Source organism: Kwoniella newhampshirensis, chromosome 9 (genome assembly GCF_039105145.1).
Source record: "Kwoniella newhampshirensis strain CBS 13917 chromosome 9, whole genome shotgun sequence".
NCBI lineage: Eukaryota > Fungi > Basidiomycota > Tremellomycetes > Tremellales > Cryptococcaceae > Kwoniella > Kwoniella newhampshirensis.
Genome location: NC_089963.1, coordinates 1,076,746 through 1,092,364, shown reverse-complemented (window position 1 = coordinate 1,092,364; position 15,619 = coordinate 1,076,746). Strand labels below are relative to the sequence as shown.

The window sequence follows — 15,619 nt, the reverse complement described above, 5'->3', positions numbered from 1 at the left end:
TGGCGTTGCTCCCTGTCTTCAACACACAGTGTTTCAGTGAGCGTGAATCGGATCGCATCAACATGGTCTCGTCGGCTGAGATTGGTGAGCTGATCGGTATGCTGAACGCTGGAAACGAAGTTAACGCTGGTGCAGGGCCTGTCTCTCAGCAATATGGCGCTGCGGCGACTGTCCCGCTCATCAAATCGCCATCACTTTGGCTCCCCAAGCCTGTATGTGCAAATCGGCGTCATTACGTCGTCGATAGGTCCCATATGGACCGAAAGCTCATATGATGATTCGATGTGCCCCTAGATCGAGCGACCGAACGATATCCATCCTTTGCCAGATGACATAACAGCTTATGTGAGTGGTCCCCATCTGTCCAATTGATCTCATCTTATCAGCCATCAACTCTACTCTCGACGATGGGTGGACTGACAGAAGATTGAATGGATGGATATATTATGAACGCACAGTTCGTCTATCCGTTCTCGCTTGAAGAACATATTCTTTCTATCCATCCTTCACCACATGAGTCGATCTCGCAACGACGAGCGACAAACGCGGAAATCTTACATCGACGAGAGGTCGAGGAGGAGCAGAAAGAGTGAGTTTCGACTGTTCGGTGTCTTTCACCGAAACAAAGTCCTTTTCAATGGCAGTTGCCAAGATGATCGAGAGAGCCTTGTGTTGTCATGAAGCCATCATTCTGGACGTGACCGTACACGACACGTCGATCATGGCTGACAGATGGTATATCCCATCTTGTCACGTTTTAGACGAGACGCATTACATCGGATCGCACCTGGCTACAATCCTTCTTCTCTCCTCGTTCCCAAATCTGTCTCAACCCCGATCGCGACCATATCTACACCAACAGATCATGGCCCTCAACCTCAGTCACAGCCTGATCTGATGGAACAGCACTTCGGTGGCGGTGGATCCTCATCCGAAGGACAACTAGTGGGGGAACGGCAGAGTATGGACCCTTTGAACGAGTTGGTGGCTCAACTCGAAGGGATGGAGTCGAGATGACAAGGAAGGGGGGCCGTGCACGGATCAGAATGGACCTCATGAAAATGGGTCGAGGAGCCGAGCTCTTTGATTGTTGTACAGTATGACCTACGCCAAGAATGACCAGTTTTGTACATTACTTGTGATGCATCCATCATGATTTTGGTCTGGGAAGAGTCTTTCGAAAGCAACCCCTTCACCAATGAGATTCGCATGCATGCAGAATGTTTATGGGAGAACGATGTATTTTTGCAGATTTTCGGGGATATGAGAGATGAGACCCTTTGACTCGAGCCAGACCCGAGAGAAAAGACGAGCTTGATATCTGGAATGTATGACGACAAATCAGCTGATCGATGTCGACGATATAGCACCTGACGCCTCAAGTCTTGACTCACCGATAAGCACCATCACACAGGACAGTGACGATAGTGCTGCCCTTTCCTTTTCTCTTTGCCAACTCGGCTGCTGCCCAGACGTTGAGCGCACTCGACGCACCAACGTAAAGACCCTCTTCGTCCAGAAGTCTGTAGACCATGTTGATGGATGCGGAATCGGGGACGTGGAGCGCGCCAGTGAGGAGCTCGAGGTCAGGTTGAAGGTTCGAAGTGACACGACCCTGTCCGATACCTGCGCGAATGGTCATGGTCAGTCCACGATGTCTTTGAGGGGCAAGACGTAGTTTCAATAGAGAAGACAAAACTCACCCTCGGTGATCGATCCATTCCCAACTCGTTCCGCCTTTCCATTCTCCACCAGATTATACAACACACTTCCAGGAGGATCGGCCAACCAACCCTCTACTCTACCGTCCGATTTCTCGGTCAAATACCTCGTCACACCCGCCAACGTTCCGCCCGTTCCCGTCGAACAGATGAATGCGTCGAGTTTGCCCCCGCCGGTCTGTTCCCAGATCTCGGGACCGGTGGTGAGGATGTGTGCGTTTCGATTGGCAGTGTTGTCGAATTGGTTGGTCCATACTGCATTATCGAGTGATTTGGCGTATCGAGCAGCTTGGTGGTTATAGTTCTGGGGGTTGTCGAATGCGACGGCTGCGTGGGAGGAGTAGGGTATCAGCATATGTTTGAAAAAATGAAGAAATTAGCCGAAGCGAAGAGGCAAGGGACATTGCCAGTAGACGGGAGCGAAGGGCATGCAAGAAGCAAGGGTCAAGGACAACGAGAAGGATGCAGAGAAGTTGGCACAGCCCTCACTCACCTGGAACTGGTCTGACATCCGCTCCCAACATCCTCAACAGATCAATCTTCTCCTGACTCTGAGTATCCGGCATATAGATCACACATTGATACCCCTTCGATCTACAAACATGAGCGAGACCGATCCCCGTATTCCCCGCAGTGCCCTCGACGACGGTGCCTCCCGGTCGGATGAGTCCCTTCTCCTCGGCGTCCTTGACGAGATAGAGGGCCGCTCGGTCTTTGATGGATCCGCCGGGTGACATGAACTCGGCTTTGGCGAGGACGTTACATCCTGTTTCCTGCGAGAGTCGATTGAGACGGATCTGATCAAAGAGAAAATCTCGTGTCAGCTGGTCAAAGTTCGAGATCCGGCGAAGGTGATAATGGCGCCCAGATGAGTGCAATGAGGCGTATAGCCTCTATCCAGAAGACTTCTCCCTTTCTGACGTGATTGCTCACCGTCGAGAGACGAGAGATTTCCGGCCCAGTGAGGAATAGAGCTGAGCGAGACACCACCCACCAAAGGAGTGTTCCCAACCGCTCCAACGAACCCATCCACCTCTTTCCCATACCCTGTGACGGCAGTGGCATATCCCCTCCTGGCCAGGGGTCGAATGGCTGCTCTGAGTAAGGCTACCATTGTGATTTGTCGTGTTGCTTGAATGATGCAGAATAACCAATGACCAACAGACCAACAAAGTCCCAACAATGGCAGAGTGAAATGGGATTGACTTACTGCTGCTCCCATCGTTTATTTTGGAATCCTCCAAATTGCTCCGTCATCGTATAACTCAATATGATAGTGTGCATGGCGTGCTCAGGCACCGAATCCGAATTCTGGAATCAAAATAATCAAACGGGCAGTCACCTCGACAGAGTTCGCCGAGAGTGATCCATGGAGGTGCACCATACTGACTGCACATCTGATTGGTGAGTATGCATGTGACATCACAGCACCAATGCCTTCAGTAACCCAGCTAATCCCTTCGCCCGGCCCCACAAGCTCCCAGCGTAGGCCAGTCCAACCAATCCCTCCAAGAATGTCCATGCAGTGCTCGGCTCAGGTAACGGGAAATCTGGTTCCAGTGATGATCGGTTAGCTGGCACCCGCAATCTCAAGAAACAAAGCTCGCCACTCACCGACAGGTCCCGGAATGGATGTCCTGATCCAGGAGAAGAACCTATCTTCTGTGATTGATTTGGCAGAGCAGAGAGAGCGCAGACCTTCCTCTCCACCTGACATGAACAAGCAGGTGAGCGAAAGATCAAGAATGCGTGGGGCTGCACCTACCGAATCTACCGTGACCGCTCGCTTTCACTCCCCCAAATGGCATCGCTTGATTGAGGTAGAACACTCCCTGCAAGTGCGTCAGCCGAGTCACGCGATCTACGCAGTCGCTGCAGCTCACGAAGCTATCGAGGATTTCAGTCAGCTCACTTTGCGTAGTTCCGACGTACAGATAAAACTTACTCGTTTATAGCTACCATGCCACATTCCAGCTTCTTCGCAACCTTTCTACATTCGTTCTTATCCTTCCCGTATACTCCCGCTCCTAATCCGAATCTGCTCTTGTTGAGCCATGATACGGCCTCGTCAACATCTTCATAAGGCACCACGGTCATCACCGGAGCGAAAAGTTCTTCTTTCGCAATGTCCATATCCATATTCACATCAACGACCAAGGTAGGCTCAAAGTAGGCTCCTTGAGCATAAGTAGGATGTTCGAAGGGTTTCCCACCAGCAAGGATCCGAGCGCCGGAAGATTCAGCAGAAGATAAGATGGATTCGAGACGTGGGATCGGTGTGTGAGAGATGAGAGATCCAACATCGTACCCTGCTCTCAGGGCTGAGACTCGTTGTGTCATGATGTCGATGAAGAGATCGTACTGAGATCGATGGACAAGGAACAACTCGATACCGATGCAATTTTGACCGGCCTATTCGAGATAGCGTCAGTCATGTCGGTCTATCTCTCGTAGCAAAGGAAGAGCGTACGGATTGGCTAGAACAAGAAAGGTGGTTTCAGCTATGTGTATCCACATAATCAGGTCAGACTCACAAGGCGCCGCGCATCCAAGTGCTAGCAAAGAAATTAAGATCAGTTCCAGGCAGAATGAAGGCGGGGTCCTTTCCTCCGAGCTCGATGCAAGTCGGGACCATTATCTCAGCAGCAGCTGCTGCCACCTAGGGCTTTCGTCAGCTTGTAGATATCGCTACAGCGAACGTAGTCGTACTTTCTTGCCAACAGGTTCACTGCCAATGACTGCGTCGATTTGATCAGCTTGATACAGCCTGGAATTGGAACTCTCATTGAAGCTTACAGGTGACATGTCTGATCAACTCGTTCCTCGTAATCTTCTCGGCTACCTCAGGCAGGCAGATCACGAGCTGAATCGCGTTGTCGTCCAGTCCACAAGCACGAAGACATGCTTTCACACCTCCGACAAACCACATGGAAGACCAGGCTACTTGCTCAGAACACTTGACGACTATTGTATCACCAGCAAAGAGAGCAGCAAGAATAGGAGAGATGACGTTGTGGAAAGAATAGTTCCACGACACCAAGGCGAGGACTGTACCGAGGGGTTGGTAATGGACCTGTGTTGGGCCTTCAGCTAGGCACAACTCCGAGGTACCTGTTTACCTCGGCAGAGTGATAGAATGCGAGTTTACGGGATTGGTCGACGGAAAAAGGCATCACGCATGATCGAAACATACCTTCGACACCTTGTGCGCCAGGAGCAGATTGCCAGCTCTAGCTTGAGGGCTCAGTGTCTTCTCGCCGTGGTTGATCAGCCTGAGCTCTCTGTCAACCACGCTTCTTTGCGACCAGGTGAACATGAAGCGATGGGAAGGTCAACGTACCAATCAAGTTTAGACAAGGTGGTGAGAATTTCCCCGAAGACTGCGTCGACCTCTATTGAAACAACATGATCAGCATTCAGACCCGCCATCTCTGACAGCCGTCGTGTAGCCTTCCCAGATTTGTCACATCATGACCATTTGTCGCAAGTCGGGCCGTGATGATTTCAGAAAAAAAGACTCGCCAGTTTTCCCAGTATCCCTACACGCTACCCTGACGATCCCCTCCATATCTCTCAGAACCCAAGCTTTGACACTTCGCAGGAAGCTGATACGCTGCGCGAAAGACGTCTGTGCCCATTCTGGATGGGCTACATGAGCTTTGGCTATTTGAGCAGAGACTTCTTCGGCGGAAAGCAGCGGAAGAGTGAGAAGATGATACTGGGTGAGGGGTGAGAGAGCAGGTCAGCGACGCATTGAAGAGATCGTGACATCAGTGTAGGTTGAGTCGATCGGAGTCATAAAGAGGAATGATCAAGAGCTGAAAGGAACAAGATGACCAGAAGTTGTACGATATTGTGGGTATTTCAGATTAGGGAGGAAATGATGGGCAGCAGAGTCGTCGAGGATGAAGACATCGAACAGTCGGACTGCATATAACGTAAAGCCAATATGCAGGAGAGCTCCGGGGGTTCAAAGCAGCAGAGCAACAGCACTCACCCCAGTCGCAGGATCATAACACGTTATATGTTCCCTCTCCTCCCCCGTCTTGCCAGTCTCAGGCGGTAAAAAGCTATCGTCGTTCTGGTGCGAGAACATATTTGGTTTCGTGATGATTTTACCTTGCCATGATTTGGAAGCTTCCTAGAGGAGTCGTGTCAGCTGGACGAGGTATTTTGATCAAGACAAGTGATGACGATGCTTTTGGATTCACAGATTCCAGCCGTGCAGAACCAAAGCGATTCAGGAAGAAGGCAGAAAAGAGGGGATAGGTTGGACTGTACTCAATTCACTTTCGGTACAGGCCATTTGAAGTCCGCAACTATCCTACTTGTTCTCCACTCCCGCCATCTCTTGAGATACGTCGGCATCTTAAGGGAGATCACAACCAAAGCGATAGTCAGGTTCATCTTGTTGGGCGGGTTATAGATTGCCAGCCATATCTGACCCAAAGTAAGGGTTGATAGCCAGCTGAAGAATGAGTCGAACGAAGAGAGCATCGTGGGGAGGTATCGAGGGCGTTGCACGGGGTTGAACGAGAACAGATCTATGGAGCGTTTGGGATTACACGTCGGGTGGATCTGCGGCGACGAGCTCAATGGGCCTGGGTGTGCCCAGTTGTATGATCCATGAAAAGAGACGAAGAACAAGTGATGGAGGTGGTACGAGCTGACATGGAAAAGAACAATCATCCTCCACTTTCTCTCGCGTGATGTGTATTGAGCGGAAATCATGCGCCAACCATTGATCCCCGGCGCTCTATCACTTGCTTCTGCTTCTCTTTCCATCGAGCCAGATGATCAATCATCTGCATAACAAGGGCATCATGAATGTTTGTACATACTTCTATCGATATGTTGATACACTTTCTGATCGTTACGCAGAAACGACTCGAATTTCTCCGTATCGAGAATATCGGCCTTGACAGCTCTTCCGACTTCTCTCCCCTATCAAACGTACACAAGAACAATCAGCGGCCTGTATATATGATTTCGCGCGTGAGATCGTCTCACGTTCTCAAGTTTGATGATTGTCGGAACGTACTGGACGAGATACTTGAGTCGGGCAGGGTGGGTCGGGACATGTTTCCATCTTCGGGAGGACAATGAAACGTTTGACCAGTCAGTCAGTCAAAGGTTTTCAAGAACGACGGGCGTTTCTTGGACCACTCACTGGGCGAAACTGCCGATATATGTGATCACTCCCTCTACGAATAGCTCATCAACACTGGACCCGACACGAAGCGGCAATAGTGTGAGGAGGACAGAGGATGGAGGAAAACCCAGAAGGAACCAACGAACTAGGTTTTGATTTCCCCTCAAAAGCAGCGTTCACGATCCCCTTGACATCTCGACAATGCTGCAGGCATTTGATCTCAGCGTTTCATTGTGCCTTTTCCTCCAGGGAAAAATCCAGCTCATACTCACAGGACACCACATCTGACCGTTCTCGACGTTCGAGAAGAAGATGAGGAATGTAGGTTCACCCTTCGTTGAGGCGACAACCTCGTCGGGAGGGGGGTAGCTGTTATTTATACCATGTCAAGCTCGGTTCGTCATTTCGATCGTTATGAGACGTCACTTCACTCACTTGGTCTCTATTATAGTCATCTTGGTCTGTCCTCTCTCTTGCTATCGGTGACTATGCAAAGTCTCATCGCTGAATCATAAAAAATGTCGATTCTGGCAGAGTGTTGTCCAAAACCCTCACGCCGTGCAGAAAGCAGCTTCGGACCAGACCGTTATCGATAACGCCATCGCAGAATTTCAAACAATCCGTGACGACCCTGTCCGGACCCAGCGATGACTTCTTCATAGAATCATCCATCTCATCAAGTTACAAGACGGACAACATACTGTACTGTACCGGATGATTGTGGATCTATGTACACAATAATATAGCTCATATAATGCACAAACTCTTCATATCCCTTTCCATGCTGTCTCCGACTTCTTATACAATCAACGTCATTTACTCATAATCGCAAAACGCCTCTTGCTTTCTTTGATTTCCTATCTCCATCGCCGTCCAGACCTCGTTTCAAGCCTGAGCCTCCACCAAATAGGAGTCCTCTCCTGATAGGCATCGCCTCGTCTCCATCTTCATGCTCGTCATCGTCCTCATGTCCGATAATGACCTCCTCATCTGTGAAAACGTCCTTTGGTCCTGCGCGCAACTCGTCCTCATCTTCCGCGGATTGCCTACTTACAAAGCGTCGCATCATCGTTGGTGTCGAGACCGGTGAAGAAGGGGGCGATACTTCGAGATCAGGCGAAGGTGTCCTGTCTCTGTTGAGTCCGACCCGTTTGCTCGGTGATGGTCCGCTGGGCCAGAGGAGTTTGGGTTGAGGTAAAGGATGAGGTTCAAAATCGTCATCTTCGGGACTCAGCTCAGCTTGAGGGAAAGGCGCCCGAGAGGGATATAGAGGGTTGGCGAACACCTTTTTCGCTCCACGGAACACGTAGGTGACAGTCGGTATATCTTCGTTCACGATAGGTCCAGGTCGGCGGGTGGACGGCTCTCCGGCTTTGACCAGGAACGGATTATCCGCTGCGTCCAACATACGCTGATGCTCCTCTGCGGCCCGACGTCGTCTGTCTCGTTGTTCCTTCTGGGCTCGCGTCAAGGCTTGGGTTTTGCCGCCAGTGATGACCCCGATACGTGGTGCGTGGAATGTGGGTGGAGGGGAGAGCAGACCAGTGCTCGTAGAGGATGAGAGGAACGCTTTAGTGAGATCCTTCGAAGGAGATGGGGAGGCGAGGCGAGAACGTCTTTTGAGTCGATCTGGAGAGCATAGCGGTTGACCTTCTTCGTCGTCGTAATCGGTCGATCGTGGCTGATGCATTGTTATAGCTCCTGGCGAGGCTAAGCCTACAGGAGCACCAAGCGTCTGTCCTTGCGGTACCCCTGACGTGACAAGAAAGGGGTTATCCTCCATCTTGGGTATCGGTCCACCAATCTGATCCACCTTTCCATGAGCCACATTCTTGTGTCCTCCTATGCCAACGCCAACACCTCGAGAAGATGTAGGATTCGACAGTAAACCCATTTGTTGGGCAAATGTCAGACCTGGTCGGCGTCTGATCTTCTCGGGTCTTGATGTCGACGCAGCCGAAGAAGAGAGGAAGAAAGTGGTATGACCGGATGGTGAAGGAGGGGAGGTGGGATCGGTTTGACTGGACGACGGTGAGTTTCGCCGTCGATGCCGTTGCGTCTGTGGAGTTGGTAATTGTGCGGAAGTCGAAGTGGAAGTCTGGTTCTCAAGAATGGAGAATTTGTGCTGCTTTGCAGGTCTGCGCACGGTTTCAGGTGTAGGCAGATGGTAGTGTCGAGATTGAGGGGGCGTTGGCATACTGAGCAGGAGTCGGGTAACGTCAGCTGCCGATCTTTTCCCCCGACAGTAGTCCGCTGTGAATGAACGCACCTGGACCCGATCACGTCGACATTTCTACCTTTTCTTCTCCTCTCGACCGTTCCGGGTGCAGTCGATCCTCCCGCCATACCGGTCCAGCCGGTTGAACCCTTCGAGGGTGATTGCGTGCAGTTACGAAAAGTAAAGTAGAACAGGCGAGGGAAAAGGTTGGACGATCGATCTTGTTGCCGTTGCCGTTGCCGTTTTCCTTGTCTTACTATCACCCAGTCGTTGGTCAATTCTCCTCCTCACTACTACTTGCTCAAGAAGCGACACGATCTAGAGAGAGAAAAGGGTGACAGAACAAGAGGAAAGGAAGAACCGAACTAGTGAACGACATCGGGATGAGAAGGAATGAAGGTAGTTGTGAAACCGCGCGGGTCAGAGAGTCAGAGAGTGAGTGAGAGTGGCTTGCAAGTTGAACATGATCAACTCGGGATCAAAAGAATGACCAGGTTATACTAAAAAGGCACGACAACGGCTTCGAGTACGATGGGCGGAGTTATCGTCGGAGATTTCTCAATGTGGCATCTTCTGACCCCGGTTCAGTTATCCCGGTTAAATGACATGTTTCATGTTTTCGACCTGTTGTTACAGAGTCAAATGAACAGTACTTCGTAGTGAATATCGACGCGTAACATACAGCGACGGAGACCACATCCGATTGCACAAAGGCGAAAGAGGTCGGTATGGACTCTTCTACAGATGCTCGAGCCATATCAGTGACAGAGGTGGGTTGTCGACCTGCTTTAGTCCATCTGTGTCTTGGCTGACCTCGCATTCAGCACGCTAGCTCATCAAGTCACCCCATCACCCCTCCTCGTGCCAGCTCATCTTCGCCTCGTCGCGAAGCATATGATGTCCCACCAGAAAACCCTTTCTCAGAGGTCTCGCTGGGATCAGGTTCCCGCTCTCCTCCACCGAAATGGAACGGTTATCTATCCCCTGATCTTGCTTCAGCGCATGAGGACGATAACGATGGCGATGTGGGGGTTACCCCCGCCTCACCTCCTCGTACCCCCTCTCCTGGTCCGTCGACCATCTATCCGGTTCCTCGACGAAGCAGCTCGCGGCACTCTGTCAGGACACTGACGCGGTCAACATCATCGTCATCACGTGGTCGAGCTTCTTCACCTCCTTCACCCCGAGAACTGTCCCCGTCAATAATTTTATCACCGTCGCCTACGACGGTCTCATCACCTCCTTCTGCATCTCATTCTGCCCTTTCATTCCGACAGTCAAGATCGGCCACTCCACCTCCCCAACCTCGCTTTCTACATGGAAAGCCCTCTCTACCTACCTCCACGACCGTGATTCTCGGCAACAGCGACACCGAAGGCTTGGACGATGCGGGTGATATATCAGCACCTTTCGAGTCGATACCCTTACATTCGACAACTCCACCTCCACCACCAATTAACGTTCCTCTGCCTTCGTCTCCTCGAGGCATCCTGGATGCCAATGGCCATGACCATAAGAGACAATCTTGGGGCGGCTTCGGGATGACAAAAGACGGACAACGCTTTGCGATAGGAGAAGTTCCGGATCATTCACATACTCAGATCGACCAAGATCATGAGCAGCCCCGCGCTTCGACGTCAAAGATGTCTGTTGACGTCGCTGCCGAGAATGGCGAAAACACTGCAGAGGAGTCTGGCACAGGCTCACATACACCGAATGGGAATGGCTTGACTCCGCGAATACACGCGCCGCCTGCACATCCTTTCCCATGGCCTATACCTACTTCTCCTCGACGAGTGGAACCCAAACGACTCTCCGTCATCTCCAACTCATCCTCGTCTCATTCAGTCTCTTCACAACCTCAATCAAATCAAAACCATACAGCTGGAATTGGGGTGAAAGGTGTATCCACCTTCGAGAAGGTATATTCTCATACTCGGCCGTCATGGCTTCCGCCCAAAGATAGAGTGGAAGACGAGACACATCTGCATCAGTGGGAGGAGATGATGGCTCAATCGAGAGAACATGAGAAGGAGAGACAAAAAGCAGCTGAAGCAAGGAGATTGGAAAAGGAGAAGAGATTAGCAATGAGCACGCCGAGATGGGAGGCTCTGCTAGGAGACAAAGAATTCAGCGTTGCAAAGGTCAAGTCGGACTTGGGGTTGAGAAGGTTGTGGTTTGAGGGTGTGCCAAGTCATCTCAGAGGGAAAGCTTGGAGTTTGGCAATTGGCAATCCTTTAGCCGTGTCCAAGGGTGAGTGAAACGCACTTGGCTCTGTCATCACCCAAAAGCTGGGTTCGCGGCTGAAGAACTGCCCACTCAGACGCTTATCGGATGTATGCCTCAAGAGCTAGGAAGGCAATAGATTCTGGACGACTCCCGCAAAGCATTTTGGACCAAATTGAACAAGATCTGGACCAGACGCTTGCGACCCTCAGATTGTTTCGACGGGGTAGTCCAGTGAGGGACGATCTGAAGGAGATGCTCTGCGCTTGGGTAGTGTATCGATCTGACGAAGGGCTAGGCTATGTGAGTAATGTTTATCATGGACCGTTCGGCATCAGACTGTATACTGAATGAACTGCTCCTGCTTTCAGGCTCCATATGTCAACCTTATCGCTGCGATGTTCCTGCTCGTGTCTCCTCCTTCACAAGCCTTCATATCTCTGATCAACCTCCTCTCTCGACCGTGTCTACGTGCGTTCTCAACCGAGACCACCGACGAGATCGATGCATACTATCGAGTTTTGGAGAACTTGCAAGCAGATCAATTCCCCAAGATCTATGCGAATTGTAAGAATCTGGGATTGAGAGTGCCGGAGAGTTGGTTTAGGAGCGTATTGGTGGAGCAATTGCCGTTCGAGGCGAGTTGTCGTCTTTGGGATCAGGTGAGTGCCGAGGTGTGAGAAATGCCTTGCGGATACGGAGTTCCTATAACCAATCTACTTTCATTTTGTAGATCGTCTTAGATGGGGACGGGTACATATTCAGAGCAGCTTTAGCGATCTTTGGCTTTTTGGAACCGAGGTCAGTGGAGTTTCCGCTTCATCCTCAATGGAGAAATCGTACTGACTGCTGTGCGTCCTTTTCTTTTACAGACTATATTACCCAGACCACGATGAGATCTTGTCCATCCTCGAAGGTCATAACCCCGCAGCACTGGCGATAAGAGACCGTGAACGTGACCGAGCTCGACTTCGAGGAGAACCCTTTGACGAGGGGATTGACGGACGACTGAGTTCGTTTGGATTAAGTGAGACGGCGTTGTTTGGCTGGTTGGAGGAAGATGGATGGAAAGAGAGAGGCTTTGAGAGGTTGGTCGTGCGGGAAATGCCTGATTAGGGGGGTGGTCTGAATAAGAGGAGATTCCACCAGATCATGAATGTCACCGGCGGAGGACAGGACATGGTTCCATAGCTACTCAGAGATCATTCGAGCTATGTACTGGAGATAAGAGAGAAAAGCTCCAAGAAGGCATCAACACGATGAGTTCGTCAGAAGGTCATGGCATACAATATCGTACATCCGTGTGTACAATTCAGATCGACTCCAACATCAACCAAGTCATTGTCTTGAATTACCTGTTCGCGCTGCACGCCCCAGACTCTGCCTCAAAGGATCGTACTATATACCTCGTTGTCTTGTAGACGCAATGGAACGCATAGATTCCCCAAGGTTTTCTGATTTTTCTGTTTTTTTTCTTTTCTTTTCTTTTGTCTTTCTTACACTTCAAAGATTGTCGCTCAGTCCTCCTTTGACCTATCCCTCGATGCAGACTTGGCCTTCCTTTACTCTGCTACAACCGCAAGAGCTAGTTTCAACGCGTCACCACCCTCAATCGCCTTTGCCTTTGTGATAAAATAATGACCTGGATGAACTCGTGGAGAAGACATGAAGGGATCACACACACTGTACGAGTTTTGAAGGGTTTCAAACATACAGTACTCGAGACTTGTTGCGACACACTTGTGGACATGCTCGTAAAGAGTGTAGCGAGGGTGAGAGTTGGAGCAGATACTGTACAGATCTCAATTCACTCATCATCGTATTCTAGATGATAAGTGATGAAGGGTGCTTGAACAGGTTCAACACACGTTGTACCCAGCCAGGTTAGCACAAACTGACCAAACGATCGGTTTCCCGCTCAGCTGATCCTGACAACCTCCACAAGACTGACAGGATAACACTCTTCGTTCGACGACTCAGAGCCAAATCATACTCGAACCAGAATCACTTAGACCCAAACTTGAGATGGATCACGTCCCTATCATCTCTCGATCATCCCCCTCCCCCTCTCCGAGCAACTCGTCATCCTCTCTCCCATTCTCATTCTCATTCCCCTTCTCTCTCTTCACACATTCTCCCAGGGTCTTACCGACCATCCCTACGCTCGCAGAATTGCAGAAGAGGGCAGAAGAGATATCTCACCCTCTTGATCTTCCTGCTTCTTCTTATACTTCTAATGTCGCCGCTTCTCCGCCTCCTTCGTATGCGGAAAAAGATCCGCTGAGCCATGATCATGGGATGACAGGGGGAAAGTTGAGGAAACCTCGTCAAGGTTGGATGAAGGTTCAGGAATGTATACCTGATCATGGGGTTGGTGGACCGCCGAAGATGCAGAGTAACAATTATATCGATGGTGAGTTTCCCCTTGAGAGTTGGGTAGAAGTCGGAGATACAGAATTGTGCTTTGAACATGGATGGATTTGTATTGATCCTGATTCTGGTGTAGTTTGCCGACAACCGTCAATCCGGCAGGTGGTCGATGAAGAACAACCCAGACCCACTTGGTTACAATGGTTAGTATCTCTTCCCTTTCTCGCATCAGTATCCGTTCTTGATGTACTTAGCCAGTAAGGCTGACCCAGAGTTGTAACATCTCTGACTTATTGCTTGATCAGGTTGACTTGTCGAGCTTGATTGTCGTGAAAAATAACCATATTACCCCGATCGATCTTGATACATTCCCTCGTCCATGTGATGCATAAATTTGCCACTACACTCTAATCCATGTCCAATTGCGATGCTTGGTATGCATTTATCGGTAGAACTGCATGACCAGGATCCGTCAGTCCATTTGTCCTTGGAGGAGTGATACACAATTGCTCCACTCACATGCTCAGATTGCAGGTTGGCAGCGATCTCTGCCTCCGCCTTGTCACCGTTGGACAAGAGTTTCTCCTTGTTGTACAATAACTCCTCTCGAGTCTCGGTGGAGTACTCAGCGTTTTGGGCTGAAAACTCAAGTCAGCCAACGACTCGTCACTGAAGCCGAAGCTGACTCACTCTCGACGATAGCATCGACGGGACAGGCCTCCTGACAGAAGCCACAGTAGATACATTTAGTCATATCGATGTCTGATAGATGGTTAGAAACGTATCGTTAGCTTCGAGTGCTTGCTCACTGCCCAGGTTCAGGGAGCTAGCTATATTTCACCGCCCCCCACTCACCATATCGTGTGGTCCTTCTCGATCCGTCCTCACGAGCCTCTGACTCGATAGTGATTGCCTGAGCGGGACAAATGGCCTCGCAGAGCTTGCATGCTGGGTGTGAGGGACAGAATCAGCAAACATTCTGCGATTTCCCCGAATGAACTGCATTGAAGCAACATGCTTTCGCCACCCAGTCTTCTTTGTTCGAGTCGAGGACGAAGGGACCAGAAGGGATGGTACTGATCAAGATGGACAGATCGCGCTCACCAATACATCTCTCCTCTCCGTTGGGGTACCGTCTCAGAGCGTGTTCGCCTCTGAATCGAGGTGACAAGGGTCCCTTCTCGAAGGGGTACATGATGGTATATGGCGGTCTGAAGAATTGTTCGAGGACGATCCACATTCCTACGAGGGATAGGTTGTTAGCACTGTTTTGACTACAGCTTGAGATACGCTGATCGCTTTGGTCCGCTGCAAGGTCCTCTTCTTTCCCTTGTGTAGGGCAGATCGATCAATAAACACAGCAGGAAGGGAAGAGCCGAAACATCCGAGCCGAAGTTGAGGCATGCAGAAGAAAGAGCGAAGAATGGCGATGACCACCCAACTCACCTCTCACGATCTCCGTGAAGAATAAGACCTGACTAGCTTTATCCAGCGCACTCGGTCCCTTTGAATAATCCGGCCATTGCTCCGCTCCGTCGGTCTGTCCCGCCAGACCACCGGGAGTTTGACCGGTCACCGTCGATGTCTCTCTCGGGTTGGGCGACTTGGTAGGTCCAGGTTTGATGGTTTGCGGACCTGTCTGAGATGATGGTGTGGCTAGGAGTGTACGGGGGGTGAGGTGGATGGATCTTCGTGGGATGAACAATGATGCGGGGTTGGGTTTGGGTTGGACGATGAGGGTTGAGAATGGGGTGGCCGAAAGCGGTCGCAATAAGGAGAGAGGTCGGACCATCTTGTCGCAGCAGTCTCTGGAACGATCGGGGTGTTGAGCGAGATGCTGGATTACGCTGAGGGATGCAAGATGCACAAGTATCATGACAGAGACAAGATCGGAGACCTGCCTCACAGTCCAACAACCAACGAGGTTGAGCC

General features: G+C 50.6%; 7 protein-coding genes across 7 annotated transcripts; 2 read left to right on the top strand and 5 right to left on the bottom strand.

Annotated features, from left to right (window-relative positions):
- Nucleotides 1-62: 62 nt before the first annotated feature.
- Nucleotides 63-1,017, top strand: IAR55_005107 (uncharacterized protein; the record flags this gene model as incomplete). Its single annotated transcript, XM_066948200.1, has 5 exons — nt 63-84; nt 136-212; nt 295-345; nt 459-589; nt 762-1,017. 5 exons carry the CDS (start codon nt 63-65, stop codon nt 1,015-1,017), a joined length of 537 nt encoding a protein of 178 aa, XP_066801659.1.
- A 207-nt stretch (nt 1,018-1,224) lies between these two features.
- On the bottom strand, nt 1,225-2,943 carry IAR55_005106 (cysteine synthase; the record flags this gene model as incomplete). The annotated part of the gene is made up of 5 exons (XM_066948199.1): nt 1,225-1,321; nt 1,395-1,626; nt 1,704-2,048; nt 2,215-2,518; nt 2,716-2,943. 5 exons carry the CDS (start codon nt 2,941-2,943, stop codon nt 1,225-1,227), a joined length of 1,206 nt encoding a protein of 401 aa, XP_066801658.1.
- A 200-nt stretch (nt 2,944-3,143) lies between these two features.
- IAR55_005105 (uncharacterized protein) lies at nt 3,144-3,529 on the bottom strand (the record flags this gene model as incomplete). Its single annotated transcript, XM_066948198.1, has 3 exons — nt 3,144-3,271; nt 3,336-3,431; nt 3,487-3,529. The coding sequence occupies 3 exons, from the start codon at nt 3,527-3,529 to the stop codon at nt 3,144-3,146; spliced, it is 267 nt and encodes an 88-aa protein (XP_066801657.1).
- Nucleotides 3,530-3,662: 133 nt separating this feature from the next.
- IAR55_005104 (uncharacterized protein) lies at nt 3,663-7,328 on the bottom strand (the record flags this gene model as incomplete). The annotated part of the gene is made up of 16 exons (XM_066948197.1): nt 3,663-4,133; nt 4,192-4,198; nt 4,256-4,380; nt 4,431-4,459; nt 4,518-4,794; nt 4,915-4,993; nt 5,062-5,113; nt 5,244-5,439; nt 5,719-5,862; nt 6,012-6,322; nt 6,563-6,665; nt 6,732-6,810; nt 6,892-6,925; nt 7,020-7,077; nt 7,146-7,242; nt 7,309-7,328. The coding sequence occupies 16 exons, from the start codon at nt 7,326-7,328 to the stop codon at nt 3,663-3,665; spliced, it is 2,082 nt and encodes a 693-aa protein (XP_066801656.1).
- A 365-nt stretch (nt 7,329-7,693) lies between these two features.
- Nucleotides 7,694-9,470, bottom strand: IAR55_005103 (uncharacterized protein; the record flags this gene model as incomplete). Its single annotated transcript, XM_066948196.1, has 3 exons — nt 7,694-9,071; nt 9,143-9,240; nt 9,453-9,470. The coding sequence occupies 3 exons, from the start codon at nt 9,468-9,470 to the stop codon at nt 7,694-7,696; spliced, it is 1,494 nt and encodes a 497-aa protein (XP_066801655.1).
- Nucleotides 9,471-9,819: 349 nt separating this feature from the next.
- Nucleotides 9,820-12,433, top strand: IAR55_005102 (uncharacterized protein; the record flags this gene model as incomplete). Its single annotated transcript, XM_066948195.1, has 6 exons — nt 9,820-9,861; nt 9,916-11,344; nt 11,415-11,620; nt 11,689-11,979; nt 12,051-12,118; nt 12,190-12,433. 6 exons carry the CDS (start codon nt 9,820-9,822, stop codon nt 12,431-12,433), a joined length of 2,280 nt encoding a protein of 759 aa, XP_066801654.1.
- Nucleotides 12,434-14,129: 1,696 nt separating this feature from the next.
- IAR55_005101 (NADH dehydrogenase [ubiquinone] iron-sulfur protein 8, mitochondrial) lies at nt 14,130-15,563 on the bottom strand (the record flags this gene model as incomplete). The annotated part of the gene is made up of 6 exons (XM_066948194.1): nt 14,130-14,141; nt 14,207-14,325; nt 14,378-14,449; nt 14,543-14,635; nt 14,792-14,929; nt 15,134-15,563. 6 exons carry the CDS (start codon nt 15,561-15,563, stop codon nt 14,130-14,132), a joined length of 864 nt encoding a protein of 287 aa, XP_066801653.1.
- Between the last annotated feature and the right edge of the window lie 56 nt (nt 15,564-15,619).